The 16,445-nt window shown below is 38.3% G+C and overlaps 1 protein-coding gene across 3 annotated transcripts in view; it reads left to right on the top strand.

Annotated features, from left to right (window-relative positions):
* LOC126371131 (proto-oncogene tyrosine-protein kinase ROS) overlaps positions 1-16,445 on the top strand; it is a 48,053-nt gene that overhangs the window by 11,096 nt on the left and 20,512 nt on the right. For 2 of the 3 annotated variants that reach the window (XM_050016340.1, XM_050016339.1), the window contains exons 1-2: positions 7,054-7,453; positions 10,527-10,583. In XM_050016340.1, the coding sequence (XP_049872297.1) occupies positions 7,301-7,453; positions 10,527-10,583 (210 nt within the window). In that variant the 5' untranslated portion in view covers positions 7,054-7,300. Of the gene's footprint in view, positions 1-7,053; positions 7,454-10,526; positions 10,584-16,445 lie in introns of those variants that run through there. The other variant, XM_050016341.1, reaches the window with a different exon arrangement.

The raw sequence follows: 16,445 nt of genomic DNA, 5'->3' as shown, positions 1-16,445 counted from the left end.
GGATTAAATCCTTTATATAATGGTACCTTAAATCTATATGTTTCGTGCGCTTGTGACAATATTCTTTTGACTCTAACAATTTTTGCGCACTTTGGTTATCATTATACAAAACTATTTTGGGAACTCTACATATGACCTCATTTAGGAAATTTTGTATAAAACATAAATCCTTACATACATCAGTTATCGCTAAATATTCAGCTTCAGTGCTCGATAATGCAACACATTTTTGTTTACGAGCCTCCCAATTAATTGTACAATTACCTAGCTTTACAATAAACCCTGTGTACGACTTTCTGTCTACAATATCGTTAGCCCAATCGGCATCAGTAAAAGCAGTAATATCTAAGTGATGGGTCTTATAAAAACATAAGCCATAACTTAAGGTCCCTGCTAGGTACCGTAATACACGTTTGGCAGCAAGCCAATGTGACATATTAAAGCCGCAACAAAATTGACTTAGCTGGCTACATACAAAAGCTATGTCAGGGCGTGTACATACAGCTAAATACATAAGTGATCCTATCAACTCTCGATATGGATACATGTTTTCATTTAGACAATTACCATTAGGCTTATCTAACTTACAATTTAGTATCATAGGAGTTGACACAGGCTTACACTTTTCCATGCCAAAACGTAACAAAAGCTTCTCAATATAAGACTTTTGATCTAATGTTAAAACATTTTTGCATCTATCACGACATACATTCATACCTAAACATGTTTTCAGAGCACCCAAATCCTTAACAATAAATTCCTGTTGTAATAATTTTAATAATTTATCTTTAGAGCAATTCCCAAAAACATAAAAATGGTCTACATATAATGCTATTATAGTCATCCTTTTATCAGACCTACATATATAGACACAAGGTTCACATTTGCTCTGTTTAAAATTATTATTACACAACAGCTGATGTACCTTTTGATTCCACATTCGACTGGCCTGTTTTAAACCATAAATGCTTTTTAACAAAAAACACACTTTATTTTTATCTGTGTCAAAGCCTTCTGGTTGTTCCATGAAGATATGCTCGTTTAAGTCACTATTTAAAAACGCGGTTTCTACATCAAAATGACTAATTTCCCAATTAAATTCATTAGCTAAGGCAAATAAGGTTCTAAGTGTAGTATGCCTAACGACAGGCGAAAAGGTGTCACTATAGTCCACGCCTTGCTGTTGTGAAAAACCTCGCGCTACTAAACGAGCTCTAAATCTATCCTTACCCGAGTCGTCTTTCTTTAGCTTGTAGACCCACTTACATTTTATGATGTTTTTATCATGTGGGCGATCAACAAGACTCCAAACACCATTCTTCATAAGAGCATTATACTCCTTCTCCATAGCAAGTCGCCAATCCTCCTTATCTAGCGACAGCATAGCGTCCTTATAAGACAGAGGTTCGACCTCATTATGAACCAGCAAAGACAGATCATAATCCCCATACCTGAGTGGAGGCTTGCCGCGAGTACTACGTACAGGACGTGACAAATCAGTTACCGAACCAGGTACCTGTAGGCCGGAACTAGAATCCACTTCCCCTCGAAGCGACGACGGATCAGGTTCTGAAGAGCCACAGTTCAAATCCTCAAGATTTGGACTAGCAGCAGCAGTTCCCGCATCATCATCACCAGTACAGTACTCCGAGTCCGCACCTGAATGGATGGTTGTATTAATATCATGATCACTTTGATTGAATTCATTTTTACTAGAACTAATATCACAGTTAGATTCAGTACAATTTAAAATATCACAGTTAGATTCATTTTGTAAATTATTAATTTCATTTGTGACTATACTATTATTTAAATTATTAAATTGACTAGAAATTACAACTTGATGTTCAGCAAAATTATTTTTATTTTTACAATTACAGGGAACATTGCCCATGTCCTTTAAAAATCTTCCTTCCAAAAATTCTACATGCCTGGAGTGTATAATCCGCTTGGGATTTTTTGGATCGATCAATCGGTAACCTTTAGTGGTATCACTATAGCCAACAAAAATATATGGTTTAGATTTAGCATCTAATTTAGAACGTTTTTGCTCTGGGATCAATGAGTAAGCAATGCAGCCGAAAATTCTAAGGTGACCTAGGTTAACATCAGTACCGGTCCACACTTGTTCAGGCATCAGTCCGCCAAGGGCAACCGTAGGGCTTCTATTTTTAATATATAAAGCGGCCATAACAGCCTCTCCCCAATATTCCCGGCTGAGACCAGATTCCTGCAGCATGCATCTTGCCTTCTCTAACAAAGTCCTGTTAAGCCTTTCTGATACACCATTTTGCTGTGGGCAGTAAGGCACAGTGACTTGATGCACAATGCCCTGAGATTTGAGGTAGGAGCGAAAACGCTCATTACAATATTCTCCACCTCCATCTGTTCGTAGACACTTAATGTTGACACCAATTTGCTTTTCCACAAGGTTTTTAAATTCAATAAAATAGGAAATTACCTGACTTTTCTCCTGTAGTAGATACACCCAACTCTTCCTGCTGAAGTCATCCGTAAAGGTCAGCATATATTTCGCACCGCCCCAACTTCGAATCGGCATCGGTCCACAGATGTCCGAATGTATGAGCTCAAGTCGACCAGTGGCACGTTTGGCTTCACCAGAGGGAAAAGCTTTGGATACTTGTTTGCCCTCTAAGCAAGCCACACACGCCGGTAGCTTGTGTTCTTCATTGTCCTGAAACATAAGAACATTGTTCTGTCGCAAAGCGTACATACCTCCGTAGCTCATGTGTCCCAGCCGCTTGTGCCAGATTTCAGCTGACACTGACAACGCACTCTGTTCCTCCTGAACTCGTTTCTTCAGAAGAACTGAAGAATGCACCAATGGCTGCGAAATATTACCTGGTGTACCGCTGGACAGCCTATAAACACCATTGATATCACATGCATGACCTACTACCATGCCTGTGATCCTACAGTCCCTATCTTTATAAATGTGACACCCTTTCTTATCAAATACCAGTATGAAACCACCCTTAGTTAATTTACTAACAGAAAGTAAATTCATCGCTAATTTAGGAACGAGCATAGCTTCAATTTGTACATGGCAAGAGGGAATAACAAGTTTACCTGTTCCTTCGCTAAGCAAATACTCGTCGTTAGCCATACACACACGGCTCTTATTATTCTTAAAGCTTGTTAGCATATTCTTGTTCTTGACCATGTGATTGCTGCAGCCGCTGTCCACAACAAAGTCTTCTTGAGCAACGGAATAAGCGCTTTCGGTGACATTAAAAGCCTTCTCAGCCTCTGCATTTTCTTTCTTCTGTTTGCGAAGCTTAAAGCATTTGTTCCGAACGTGTCCAGGCTTCCCGCAGAACTTACAGATAACCTTCTTCTTGACAAAGTAGGCATTTTCATGCATAGTCCCTTCATGGTTGCCATTCTTTCGCATCTCTTCTTGAAGAAGACGTGTCCGGACCAACTCGCTGGAGAGAGAAGAACTAATACATGCTGTTTCCAAGTTACTCACAAGAACATCATATTCGGAAGGTAAGCCAGATAAAAGGATTTCAGCAACCTCCCCGTCTTCAATAGTTCTTCCAATATCAGACAGTTGTGAGACTAGCGTCATGACCGCATTTATGTATTCTTGCATGCTCATAAAGTTCTTAAAATCAATACGATGAAGCTGTCGCAACAACAAAACACGACGGTATAGCCCCCGGTCTTCAAACACCATGGCAAGCTTTTCCCATGCATCACGTGCAGACACCGCTTCACGTACATATTGGTAAAGTGACGTTTCAATACTTAGGCAGATTCTGGCCAATGCCCTTTGATCCTTTTGAGTGTCTTGAATCGATTGTTCGCTTATACAACTCCATAGGTCTTCAAGAATTAATGTCATCTTGATAGAGAATTTCCATGAAATATAATTGGCCGAGCCACGCAATTTCTCCATGTGTACTCCGGCGCCGTTGCCAGTAATAGCCGGCTGCCTAGGAGCAGTGACGTTGATATTTGGCGATGATCGCGACATGTTGTTTCACAAAATAAATCCGCACGCTCTCTTCCTCAGCCCTTTTTCCAACTTCTGGGATTCTAATATTATAATATGTATTTAACACTGGTGACATAACCTGTTCAAGCAGATGATGTGTGTAATGTGCACAGTGGAATCTTGGGAACGGGCGAGCGCGCAGAAGATGGAAATAAAACAATTCACGTCATCTTCTCTTCTTGTATTATCATAATCCAAAATCAGAAGTCACAATTTTCACATGTTTGTTTAGATAAAAATACGATTTAAAATATTAGTGTATACGGTAAACTTATGTTCTACATGGCGGCCACGAAAGGGGGGAAGGAGCCAACGACAAAAAGATCAGCGTGCATAGATAAATTTTAGTTATTGTTTTAAACTATAATGTATGCAATGACATCATTATCATGCAGCCTAGTCTGACATTCATAGTTATATAATTAATGAATATTATTTATATCACTCGAAAGAGACTATCAACTTAATAAATAAAAAAGCAATTTATAAATAATTTTAGTTAAACAGTGATATCAGAGCACACAATAATAAGAGCACAACATAGAGGCTAATAATAAACTTATGTTCGTACATGAAACTATGTCAACGGCTCAACGCGCATCTTCCTACTTTACGACGATCGCGTATCATAACGGTCAATTTGTTTAATGTTTAGTGGGCAGCAGACTGCACTAGCTTAATTCATATACCTAGCTAAGATAGCTCAGGACTCATTCATACAATGCCTAGAGACTTGCGCAGACGCATGATTCAGGCGTTACTGGGTTAGGTAAGTACTTATAAAAAAACAAGTCGTTTATTTTCACCTTTTCTTACTCGTACCTCCGTAAGTACGTATCGGTAATAAGTAATGTATTACTATCATAAAGATTATTATATAAAATAAACTATTATAGTTCTATTCAACCTATAAATTAGAACGTGCAAGAAATTCTTCATGAGATTGAGTTATTTGTATTATTTGTTAAATAAAGAGGTCAAAATATTTATATGAGTGTTTACTTTTGCAATGTGCTATTATAATTATCTGTATTACATAAGTCTTTGTTTACAAATAATTAATAATTATCGTCATATTTATTAAAATACTCATCACACATACCGAATATTCCCTCCTACTGACTGAGAAATACTCATAGGTATATTTGAATTGACAATAGGGTATTTTCCAACTTGTCAAGTCAATTATGTATTACCAAACGTCAAAACACGAAATTAATTTGTATGATAAAGCAATCTGTGACGTCATAGAAAACATGACAAAATGTCGCAATTATTATTACATTTTTCTTTATTAAAATTCATAAATAAGTTAAAAAGAAAAATGAAAACGTTTTTTGTCACCTTTAGATCTGTCTTTTATTTAGTAATCAGAATTTCATAATTTATATTTGACCTAGGAAACTACCCAATTGGATATAAGTTAAGGCCGTGATTGTTTGTTCTTCTTCTTATCTTATTTGGGTATGGGCTGATAACTTGTCATCATACGGCTTGTTTATAAGCGTGCGGATTGTCTCACTTGTGGCTCTGCCAACCCCGATAGGAGTCGCAGCAGTGAGTTTGTTACCGTAAAATTGTTTGTTTCTGATAACTCAACGGCGCGATGAAATCATCTGAACAGATCGAGGAATGTTGTTAAAGCGTGGGAAGTTAACTGGGCGCGTATTAAACTAATTGGCCGCAGTAACGCTGAGGTCTGTCCTTGTTGCTCTGATATACGGCGCTATAAAAACTGACGGTTTGAGGATCACCCGGGTCAACGAGACTTTAAGAAATTAAAGAAGGTGTGAACTTTCATAGTTCTCGCTTCGATATAGGTACCATCACGACTTGTATTGGGCTGGTTTGCCCTTCGCGGGTTGAAATGGTCAGACAAGCAGTCGCTTCTGTAATAAACTGGTCCTGTCAAAGCTTTAAGTTAGGTAAGCGGAACCTGTGGAAACGGGGGCAAGGGAGATGATGATAATAGGTACCATCACGAACGTCACGTTTTATCGGATCGATATTGTAGGTACCTGTCTGGGTAGCATTCTCATTTACAATTATCAGATTTGCGAATCCGAGCATCACAGCATGCGATGCTATCGGTGTTGTAAAAATGACTTTACTTGCATCAAAATATATAAAACAATAAGACAGACATTATCCCTGCTAAGGTCAACATGAATTCGGACGGAATCTTCAAAAAACTCAGACTCTGACTGAAAATGGGACAAGCAACGTTATTAAATTACGGCACATACAATACATAATGTATCTATCAATTTAGAGTACCTAATTAGAACAAGGAACTGGAAACACGCATCCAAAATGCCTAAAAGAATTTCTGGCCCATGAAGGAGCTAATGAAAGGTGACTTCCCGATATGTCTCAAGTGCAAACTCGTTGACATGTGCATATTGCCCATCCTCACCAATGGTGCGCAAACATGGTCCCTGACCAAACGGCCATAAAGCGCAGCATGTTAGGTGTTAAACTGATCGATCACATTAGAAACACGACACTGCGCTCCAGAACTCAAATAGCAGATGTTGGTGAAAAATCAGCTAAACTGGCTGATGGTCGGCACATGTCTGCGGTATGCATCCGGAAAGTGGGCCTAAAGTACATCTGATTGGACCCCCCAGAGTCGTCCGCGTCGAGGCAGACCACGACGACAAGATGGATGGACGAGCTAGATGCCTTCCAAAACACCTGGCAAAGAAGGAGGGGAGGGTGTTTTCCCAGCAGAGGGACATCAATTAGGCTACAGAAAAAAATCATGAATGCGCTGAAATTGCTTGCATTGAAACGTTTTAACAATTTTAACCACGTTTTTGACATGTGAATAATGTTATGGTATTGTAAATACAACTGAAGTTTTAATATAATATGAGCTGCAAGGTGAACGTATCAATTAATAGGGCTCGATGATATCGCACAATGACAAGTGCAGACAACAGGTAGGGTCATAATAAGCGTAGCGGCCGAGCGTAGCGTCCTCGTAGCGCGTGGCGCGGGCGGCGCTGCTCAGTCCTCGAGCAGCTTTCGTTGCGCGCGCGCACCGCACGCACCGCCCGCGCCTCTACCGCACGCAACATCGTTATGTCAACTCTCGCGCGCATCCCTCTACACCGATACTACCCTTACTAATAAATGACGATTGACGACCTACTAAGATCTCCAAGTGTTTTCAAGACTGATTTTAAGTAACATGTTGTGATATTTATTATTGAATGTGGACATGTATGTTAGGTGAGACTGTGCGCAGGAGTGCGGCAGGCAGTGGGCACAATGAGTGCGCCGCTGAATTGGCACAAATGGCTAGTGTTGTCGCTGCTCGGATTGGCTTTGTCCGCTCGGCCAATTGGCTGCGATTATAGTTCCATCACCGAGAAATTTGGAGCGGAAGCCGTCGCTAGATGCAATGAAAAATGTCCTTTCCAGGTTTGCTTTACAAAATACTTACTTCAATATTCATAAGGTTCCTCAGCAATGCATGATATTTACCTACTCTGCGATGTAAAACGTAACTGTTATGTAATGTCTGTTAGGTAGGTACTTTAAGTTATCGCAATGTTATTTAAATGTATCTGCGTGAGATATTAATATCATTCTAAGTAAGCAATACTAGCTATACAATGTTAACACTTAATACGTTACACTAATTAATATAACAAACAAGTTGGAGCAATTAGGGCCTCTGCTCCGTGTATTGATCTATTAATTGCGTCCATTGATAAAGGAGTGATCAATGGGTTTATTGCTCAGGGATAAGCGATCGCTATTCGCGCATTCAGCTTAGTTGGTTGGCGGCGCCCGCACAAGTTCAACGCACAACTAATTGTCAGCAATTAATACAGTAATCAACGCCGCTATGCTAAATATAGAGACCCTAAACAAGACTCGCGATTGCTGGATACCGCCACTGGCCTTGATCCTTCTTTAAAATGTGGGCCAAAGCTCTTATCCCCAAAAAGATAATCCCTACGCTCACTTTGTCCTAATATCATTACAAAATGTTTGATACTATTAGATTTATGATCAGATAATAAAATGCTTGAACCAGATCACTATACTACTATACAAGCTTATTTATACAAAGTAAAAACTTAGTAAGTACCTATGTTATTTTTGTATACCGCAGCTACTTAGTGTTTTTATTTTAACTTATCTCTGTTTGACTTTTGCCACAATCAAGACAAAACATAAACAATTTTTTTTAAACTGGTATCGTATCATTATCTGATTCCGTGTAGTTTTATGAGGTTTGTAGCTTTGAACATAAGATTAATTAGACGCTGAATGGACAAGTTTTCGAACGTCCTAAAATCTCCTGTCTAACCAGAGCAGATACACGTATGTCAGGAAGATAGAAACATGTAAATACATACATACATAATGTATATGTATATTTTTATAATATTAAGATCGCGCCTAATTGCCGTTAGGGCAGGCAGAGACCACGGAATCCCACCTACCACGATCCCGAAACACCACACTCGCTTCCTCTACTCTCATCACAGACTTCATGCACGCTCGCCGGTTTAGAGTACCCGACCTTCTTTTCCTGTCTTTAAATTAAAGAATGAAAGATGTTTTAAAGAATATCTAATAATTATCACATAAGCGAGTATGCAACTCAAAACTTTTCAAGACGAAAACACCCATACGAAATAGTCTACGAAATACGTAAGTCAATGTGGGGAAGGCCGTCTGGCCAAAAAGACCGTCTAGTGCCAATAACTACTCATTTTGAATAACGGTGCTTTATCTTATATTTAGACTTATAAACATAACCAAGTAAATTATCTATCATACGCGATCATATGACTTGGTTTACAAATAATATCTTCTTCGATAAATCCAGTCAAACTCATATTTTAGAAGAGTACCTATGCCGGTCTTCTCCACATTGACTTACGTACTTTTTTCGAAGTTTGTACATTATACCTAATAGATTAATTATATGACAACTTAACATTAGATTTTTATCGATAAATGCGCAAAATGGATAAATATCTATAGTAACTATAGAAGGGTGAGTGATACGTGTGCGATACCAAAATCCCAAAAACCGCAGCGGATCACGTTTCGGCGTGAAGCCGTGGAGGTGCTCGCGCGCCGGGTTCCGGTCTCACGCTCGCAAATAAAACTATATAATATGCTGCACCACCAGATTGCTGGCAAGTTATTACAAAACTTAATTCATCACCGAAACCTAGGGGTTAAAAAGAACACATGCGCATATAAAATTAAGTGCACAATAATACACAAATGTAAAAAAGCAATATTGCTTTTTTTAGATGAATTGCTATGAAGTGGCCTTTTAAACCCCCCTGGGTATAAAATGTCCATCTGCCTGGCAGGTTATATCTGCCTAATTCTAGCGTTCCTCTTACGTAACCCTGAGCATTTAGAAGGCACGTTTTGACAGATATGGTTGCCTCCTGACCTTCTAAACCGCAAATCAACTACAGGTCAGGCCACAATCGTTCTTATCATAGTTAGACGCAAGAGCGTATAGTGTAATAAGCAAATATTACCTAAATTAAAAAAACTAGTATTTACGCCGCTGCCTCAATGCCTCTAGGATGTCGGCATAGGTATTTTACAATACAACTTACCTACGCGTATTATACAAAAAAACCTACAATCATTTACTGTAATTGTGATAGTCAGGCATCAAATAGGCAGGTAGAGTCCCGATGTCGCAGGCGGCACGGCTCGGTGCGCGTGCGCCGCCGGAAGTTCTCCCAACAGTGACTCCGGTGGACGCGGACACAATCATTTACTATCAACCTATCTTGGTGGGATTTCATCGCGCCTGTTTTATTGAAAAAATGAAAAATGCATCTTACGATTAATAAAATCAAAAACCTGCGCCTATGTCACCAATGGGTTGAACTTTAGTTAACTATATCATTTAATACAATTCAATTTAAAAACATGTTATTGCATAAAAATAAACATAACAAATAGGACTAAAACATACGAGGAAATTAATTTACATAGACAGAAAGTGAAATAGAGGTCACTCAGAAGCAGGTTCTATACATTTTACTTACGTACTAACCATTAAATGTTATAGGCGTTGTAGCCTACCAGTAAGATTAATTATTTACTTTTTATCGTTTATTATTTACCTTAAATAATGTTTAATGCGTAGCAGACAAGAGGGAAACCACTGCCCTATTTTTTCCTAAAAAGTAGCATGGAGAGGAATGCTACACCGACAAGAGCGTGGCTCTTAAATTAGTGATGAACCATATGATTATGACCTCTATTGTAAACTGTCAAATATACTATAAAAATAAACGATACATATTTACGGTTCGTATTTATCATAAGGATATCAATACCAATAGTCGATGCAAGTTGTCCACTGACTCGTTAGGGTACACGATGTGAAACAAGTTATGTTTATATATAAGTAAGTAAGTATGATTCTTTTGACAAGAAGTAACAAGTAAATTGATTGGTTGATATATATGATGATAAGTATTTATTTTTGTTATAGAACCGAACCGATGGACATTTCGACGTGAGCTGTGCATCTGACTGCAGCGTGCAGCAGGTGAGTCATCGTCAATTTAATTAATATAAATCAACTGAATAATGAGTAGGTGTGATACATATGATACACCACTATAATGACGCCAATGTTAGACTGCCTGGCTACGTAGCTACAACACATGTACTCTGTACTACAATGATATATCTACGGATATATATTAATATCAGCTTTAGTGACACTCTTTAGTGTTAGTACGTAGTCGTTGCATGAGCCATGTCAGGGGCCTATGGCGGCTCAATAATAACCCTAACACCAGGGTTGGCGGGTTGGTAATCCACCTCACAACCAACACGATAGAACAAGAAGTGACATAATCACATATACCTATAGTAGGTACCTATCCTATTTTAATAGAAACCATTTGTATAGCCTGTCACACAAGTTATTTGCGCCAAATAGTTAATCCAGAAGAGACGGATGGAATGTTGTGTTGCTCCGTGTCCGGACCACTATTCAGTACAAAACTTCAAATTAAGTAAGTATATAAATGAAATCTACGGAATATCTACTTTCACGTGTACACCAAGACCTACATCAAAGCATTAATAGAAAATGAATGTTAAAAGGGGACCGGCCAGCGGGTATTTATGCAGGAAGTTTGCATTCTTGTTTTCCATGTTACCTTTCTTTGTAAACAGGATTTGTTTAAATTTAAATAAATATTGTGATTTACTTGACGAAAAATTCGAATTATAATGATGTGCGTATAATATAACTTGGTGAAACGCGAAAAGGTACCTACTCAGTTCGTCATGCGATGTTGTACCGTTGACTATAGGTACCCGAATTGGGAATATAGTCATGAGCTCATATTTATTTATTTAATTTAAAAAGTTTTCCTTACTATTTATCGTCGCCTTATAGTGTAAACCACGGAATAGAAGAAAGAGGCTGGGTAGGCCCACGCGCATTTTGTATGAGAACCGCTGTCGCCGGTTCAACCCCACTCTCCTTTACTAATACTCCTGCACACAGAAAACTACGATAGCTCTACTGCTTCTCAAATTCCATAGCCACTTTACCGGCAATGTATGTTTTATCTGATAGGATACTATTTTACCATTACTTTTCGTAAGATACTGCATACAAAAGTATTTTGTTGATAAATAACTGATCATACTTACTAAGATTTTTAGCTTTCCTGTGATAAGGAGGGATCTCCTTGTCGATATTTGATTTTTTGCCCTGCAGGTTATGCACAAGACAATCTTTATACTATCACGTAGCTCCGTGCGTCGTAAAGTTTGCGGACGAATGGAGTGCAAAGTTGACGTATGAATTAGTTGCTCATACTTGTATGGCAGTCGAGAAGAGTGGAAAAATCGAGGGGAGGCCTTGGCCCAGCAGTGGGATCGAGTAGGCTAAATAAGATAGGAAACTTGTATTGCACGCATTTCGCGCTCACTTGGCCTTTCCCACCTCTTTCTACTATTCCGTGGTGTAAACCACGTAAGCGACTTTTTGAAAAATCATATTCTGGTGTGATATTCTTTAAGAAAATTTAGATTTTTGCAATTAATTTAATTCCGACTATAATATTTTTCTTGAATTAAGACTTGCTTGTCTATCGCGAGGTTTTACTAATTAAAATAAAATCCGAATATGATTTTCTATTCGCTTATTAGTCCGAGATTTCTAGACAGAATAGAAACAATGCGGTTTGGATTTTAAAGGGATATTAGGTCTTAGGACTATTAAGACGACGTAACAGACAGCGTGGCTCTGTAGGTAAAGGTCTTTAATTAACCAGATAATAAAACTAAATAATCTAGTTGTGTTTACATGAGTTGTAGTTTATTATAGTAAAATTTATTTTATTTCGTCAAACGCTCCGTGACCTCACATATACAAGAATCGTAAAACAAGACTCGATAAGCCATGTTTATTGTATTTTTATATTCAAAATACGCTTATATCAACCCAAAGTTTTATTATTTTGCGACGGAAACTGTTATACTTAATATTTTATACTTTATATAAGGATTACCCATACTGTGTGACGTTATCAACTTCATAATCAATCATAGATGAGAATAAAGTAAGTACTGCTTCTTTTGCCCCGTGACTCTACTTGCGTTGGTATAGGCTATTGCTATTCACAAGTTGCTGCCAAATCGCCAACAAATACAATATTAAGTTGTTGTTGTTATCAACAGCTGTACTATAATACATATGTCAGTAAGATCATCGTTTGGCCTTTATATTATTTTTATTAATCAATTACGGTTAATACGGGCAAAAGGCAAGACATATTGAATTTAATGAGAACATGAAAAACAATAATTGCAGAAGTACATTATGCCGATTTGCGCAGTTACCATACGAAAATAATTATACATATTCATAATAATAAATTGTTATTAGTTGATAAGTAAATTCAGGCATCTCGCCTATGACCTGTGCTGCGAGATATAAGGTATTTAATGAATACTATTTCCAAAACACCCGATAAAGCACATTAAGATTACAGTGCAACATTTCGGCTCTACTAAGTTGCCAATCGAAGAGATAGACTCGGTACCTAACCTGTAGGCTCTGTACAGTAACCGCGCCGCGCTCGACGCAATTATATCGAGGCAATAGCTGTTTGACGTCCATCTACGTAGATAGTATTCGTATCGTTTATTGGTCGAAGCGCTCGATATAATTCGCGCCGCGCGCGGCACGGTTGTCATGCAGACCCGGCAGCTAGATGTTAGAGAAAAAGCCACGTTTCAGAATAATGTATAGAAATATCCTATTATAGTTTTTATTGTCGTACCTGCTTAAAATGACTTTAACGGCCGTCAATTAATCAGAGGAGGCATGAAGCGACTGTAACCATGCTACGCTGCTCCATTGCGAGTTAGATGTCAGGGTTTGTAGCTAACCAGGCAACCAAACATCTGATTTTTTTCTTAAGATACAAATACAAAACCTGCTTACAGGTTTAATCCGATGACTTGAGGTTCTGCGTGGAAAGGATTACGAAAGGAACTTTAGAGATGCTTTAAAGAAAAAGGTTGACTGAGATTGTTTGCCTTTAGAGCACAGAACGAATTCACACCACACTGGAACTAGCCACACATAAAACAATACAGGCTCGAGAACATTGGCTTGGCTTGTCCTCTCCTTGTCAAACACTTTTTGTTATAATTTTGGTATGCACATGTTACCTGACCAAGTTTTAAAATCGTTAACATAAGTGTGACCGAAACATGTTGAATGTTACTCGACCTCTAAATGATTTAGTAAGTAACATAATGTGGTACTTGTATAGTCGTATTAGCATAAGTATATTATGTATGTTCAATACTTAACTAATAGAGAAATAATAATAAGTAGAGGTACTTAGGTGGTAGGTATCATACAGGCTAATAATAGGTACTTTATAAAATTGATATTCCACGTACTTATTTCCCGCTAGAGTATTAATCAAATCAAATACCTGTTACACTCTACTGCACAGAACTTAATTTTAACAATCGGACAGCACATGAATACGCAGCACAACTAGCAACAGCAACTTAGCTAATAGTATTATGATTGTGCTTTAATGCGGCTTAAGAGAAAATCGTATAATATTAAGTAAAAAACAGTGTTAAATAACTGCTTTGTGTTTGTTCCCGAACTAAATCCCTCTCAATAGCTCTATGTTATCCATCACTCGAGTGACTAGAACTGACATAAAACGGCGTGTTCCCGCAAAACTGACAGTTACTACTGGTTTATGTCAAAATTATCAGTTTCGTTCAATTTACGCCCCTGCCGCCGCGCCGCCGCAAAAAAGGTTAAGTGGCGAGACAGGGCTGCGTACACGCACCCTCCGTTGCGGCAGTCAATTGACTTGTTTCCATTTATTTATTATTCATGTAACAATAAATACGACTCTCAACATTCACAAAAGCTATACGAAAGAAATTATGCCCGCGTGTTTCTGTGAAATAATAGCTCTTTTAACGAATTGCTACAATTTTTACTTGGGGGAAATCCTGCAAATCATGGAATGCAATTGGTTTGATTGGGTAATCGATTGGTATTTTATATTTCTGTTTGGTGTTTAATATTTATGTTAACATTTTTTAAGAAGTTTGGTCAAAGTTGTAGATGGCAGAAACATTTCCTTCCGAGAAAAATACCTGAGTAAGAAATATACCTGTAGTCGTGAACTTTTATTATTATTATTACGAAAAGCAAACACCTACTTGTATGAGTCTCACATTTGTCTGAAGGCACAAAATTGTTTCCATAAAACGTGTTTCTCGGTAACCGAGAAAAATTGCGTGTGATGTAGGTATTGTATGTACATACGTAGCACGTATGGTTTTTACAAATGGGAGTTTGAACAGAAGCTTGTTTGTGTACAAGACAGGTCGGAGGGCTAATTCGTAGGTATGCATATTGGTTGCGTCACTCGTCACGGGTCTAAGGTGCGGTGCATACCGCATCTTCTACGCATCTTTGCTAAGCACGTGTTTACATGCGCGACTCCTGCTAACATGCTCGTTAACACTTCATACACTTCGTTTAGATTACTCGTATATCTGTAAGTAAAACACTCGCCGGATTCACTTTCTTGGAAATCAATTTCCGTTTACGGTTGTTCTAAATATAAAGCCTTTTATATCTTGACGTGTGATGGGTTTAGCTATGGAGAGAAAGACGTTGTCTAAACTACGTATAATTTGAAAGTTAAAGGTCGTCGGATAGACAGCAGTTCCTTGGTAAAGGTAGAGTTAGCGAGTAATTTGAAATAGTCAATATGAACAAAATTCCATTCATTTTAAACTTTTAATAAACGGGGGATACGGAGGTGTACCTACTATTTGATTAATTGTACTGAAGCGGAAGTATGTACCTACATCCAGTAGAAATTCAGGAGTGAAATACCTACTGTAAAAATTAAATAGCTTTCAATTAATATTGAACTTATTGAGTTAGTAGAGCAAAACCACCCGTAATTATTAAATTACACGTATAATAAAAGAGTGTCCGGCGGAGAGAGGAATGGCCGGTAAGACTACGATGGGCGGGGTTGGTCATCCACCATGTTGGATGTTGGGGTCGCGTGAGACTGCGCGCCGGATGCTCGCAGGAAGGAAGCGGCTAGTTGGCTCCCCTCGTGTCTATTTTAGAGTTCATTCGTTTTATAGACCACGCCGAGCGGGTTGCAATCAAGCGCACGATGAGCCTGTATCCGGTGGAAGTGACACTAAAAGAAAAGTTGAGGAAGTGGGGGCAACGGAAAAATGCAGTGGTAAGGTTTGACAGAGAACAGATTGTAGAATCACTGGTTTAGCCCCTAAGTATTAAAATCAAGACACTAGAGGCACTAATGTGATCATGATATCTATGCTTTAACGCCACAGACATCTAACGTAGAACTGTGTTTCGTCACTAACTCGGTGAAAAAAACTATTACTAATTTGTAATGTAACTCAAGCAGAAATGAAAATTAAACTCAGGAAATCTTAATCATTTTATTTTTAAAACACATCATATAGGTGCGAATGTTTTTCAGAACGACACCGTTTATACCGTCACCCATAACAATAAATATCATGATTACAGATAACTAATGGAGCGTATGATATGGTACAAGCATGGTATGGCACCCACAGTGCTATGGTACCTCTATAGATTCACGTACCTAACTATCGGAACGCTAACCCCATACGCGGTTCGCTGCCCGCTCGGAAATGAACAATCACTCGACGGAAACAAACTCTACGTTCAGATTCATAATTTATGTGTGAATGTAGAAATTATATCGAAATTGTTCGGTCAATTTTCCCTACATATCGTGGTTTGGCGAAGTTATGGAAACGACCCAAGCTTCACAGTGGAACATAAAATCACCAAAACTACCTAAATGGATGTCTC

This window comes from Pectinophora gossypiella, chromosome 12 (genome assembly GCF_024362695.1).
Source record: "Pectinophora gossypiella chromosome 12, ilPecGoss1.1, whole genome shotgun sequence".
NCBI classification, from domain to species: domain Eukaryota; kingdom Metazoa; phylum Arthropoda; class Insecta; order Lepidoptera; family Gelechiidae; genus Pectinophora; species Pectinophora gossypiella.
Note: the sequence above shows the minus strand (reverse complement) of the source record. Positions and strands in the feature narration are given on the sequence as shown.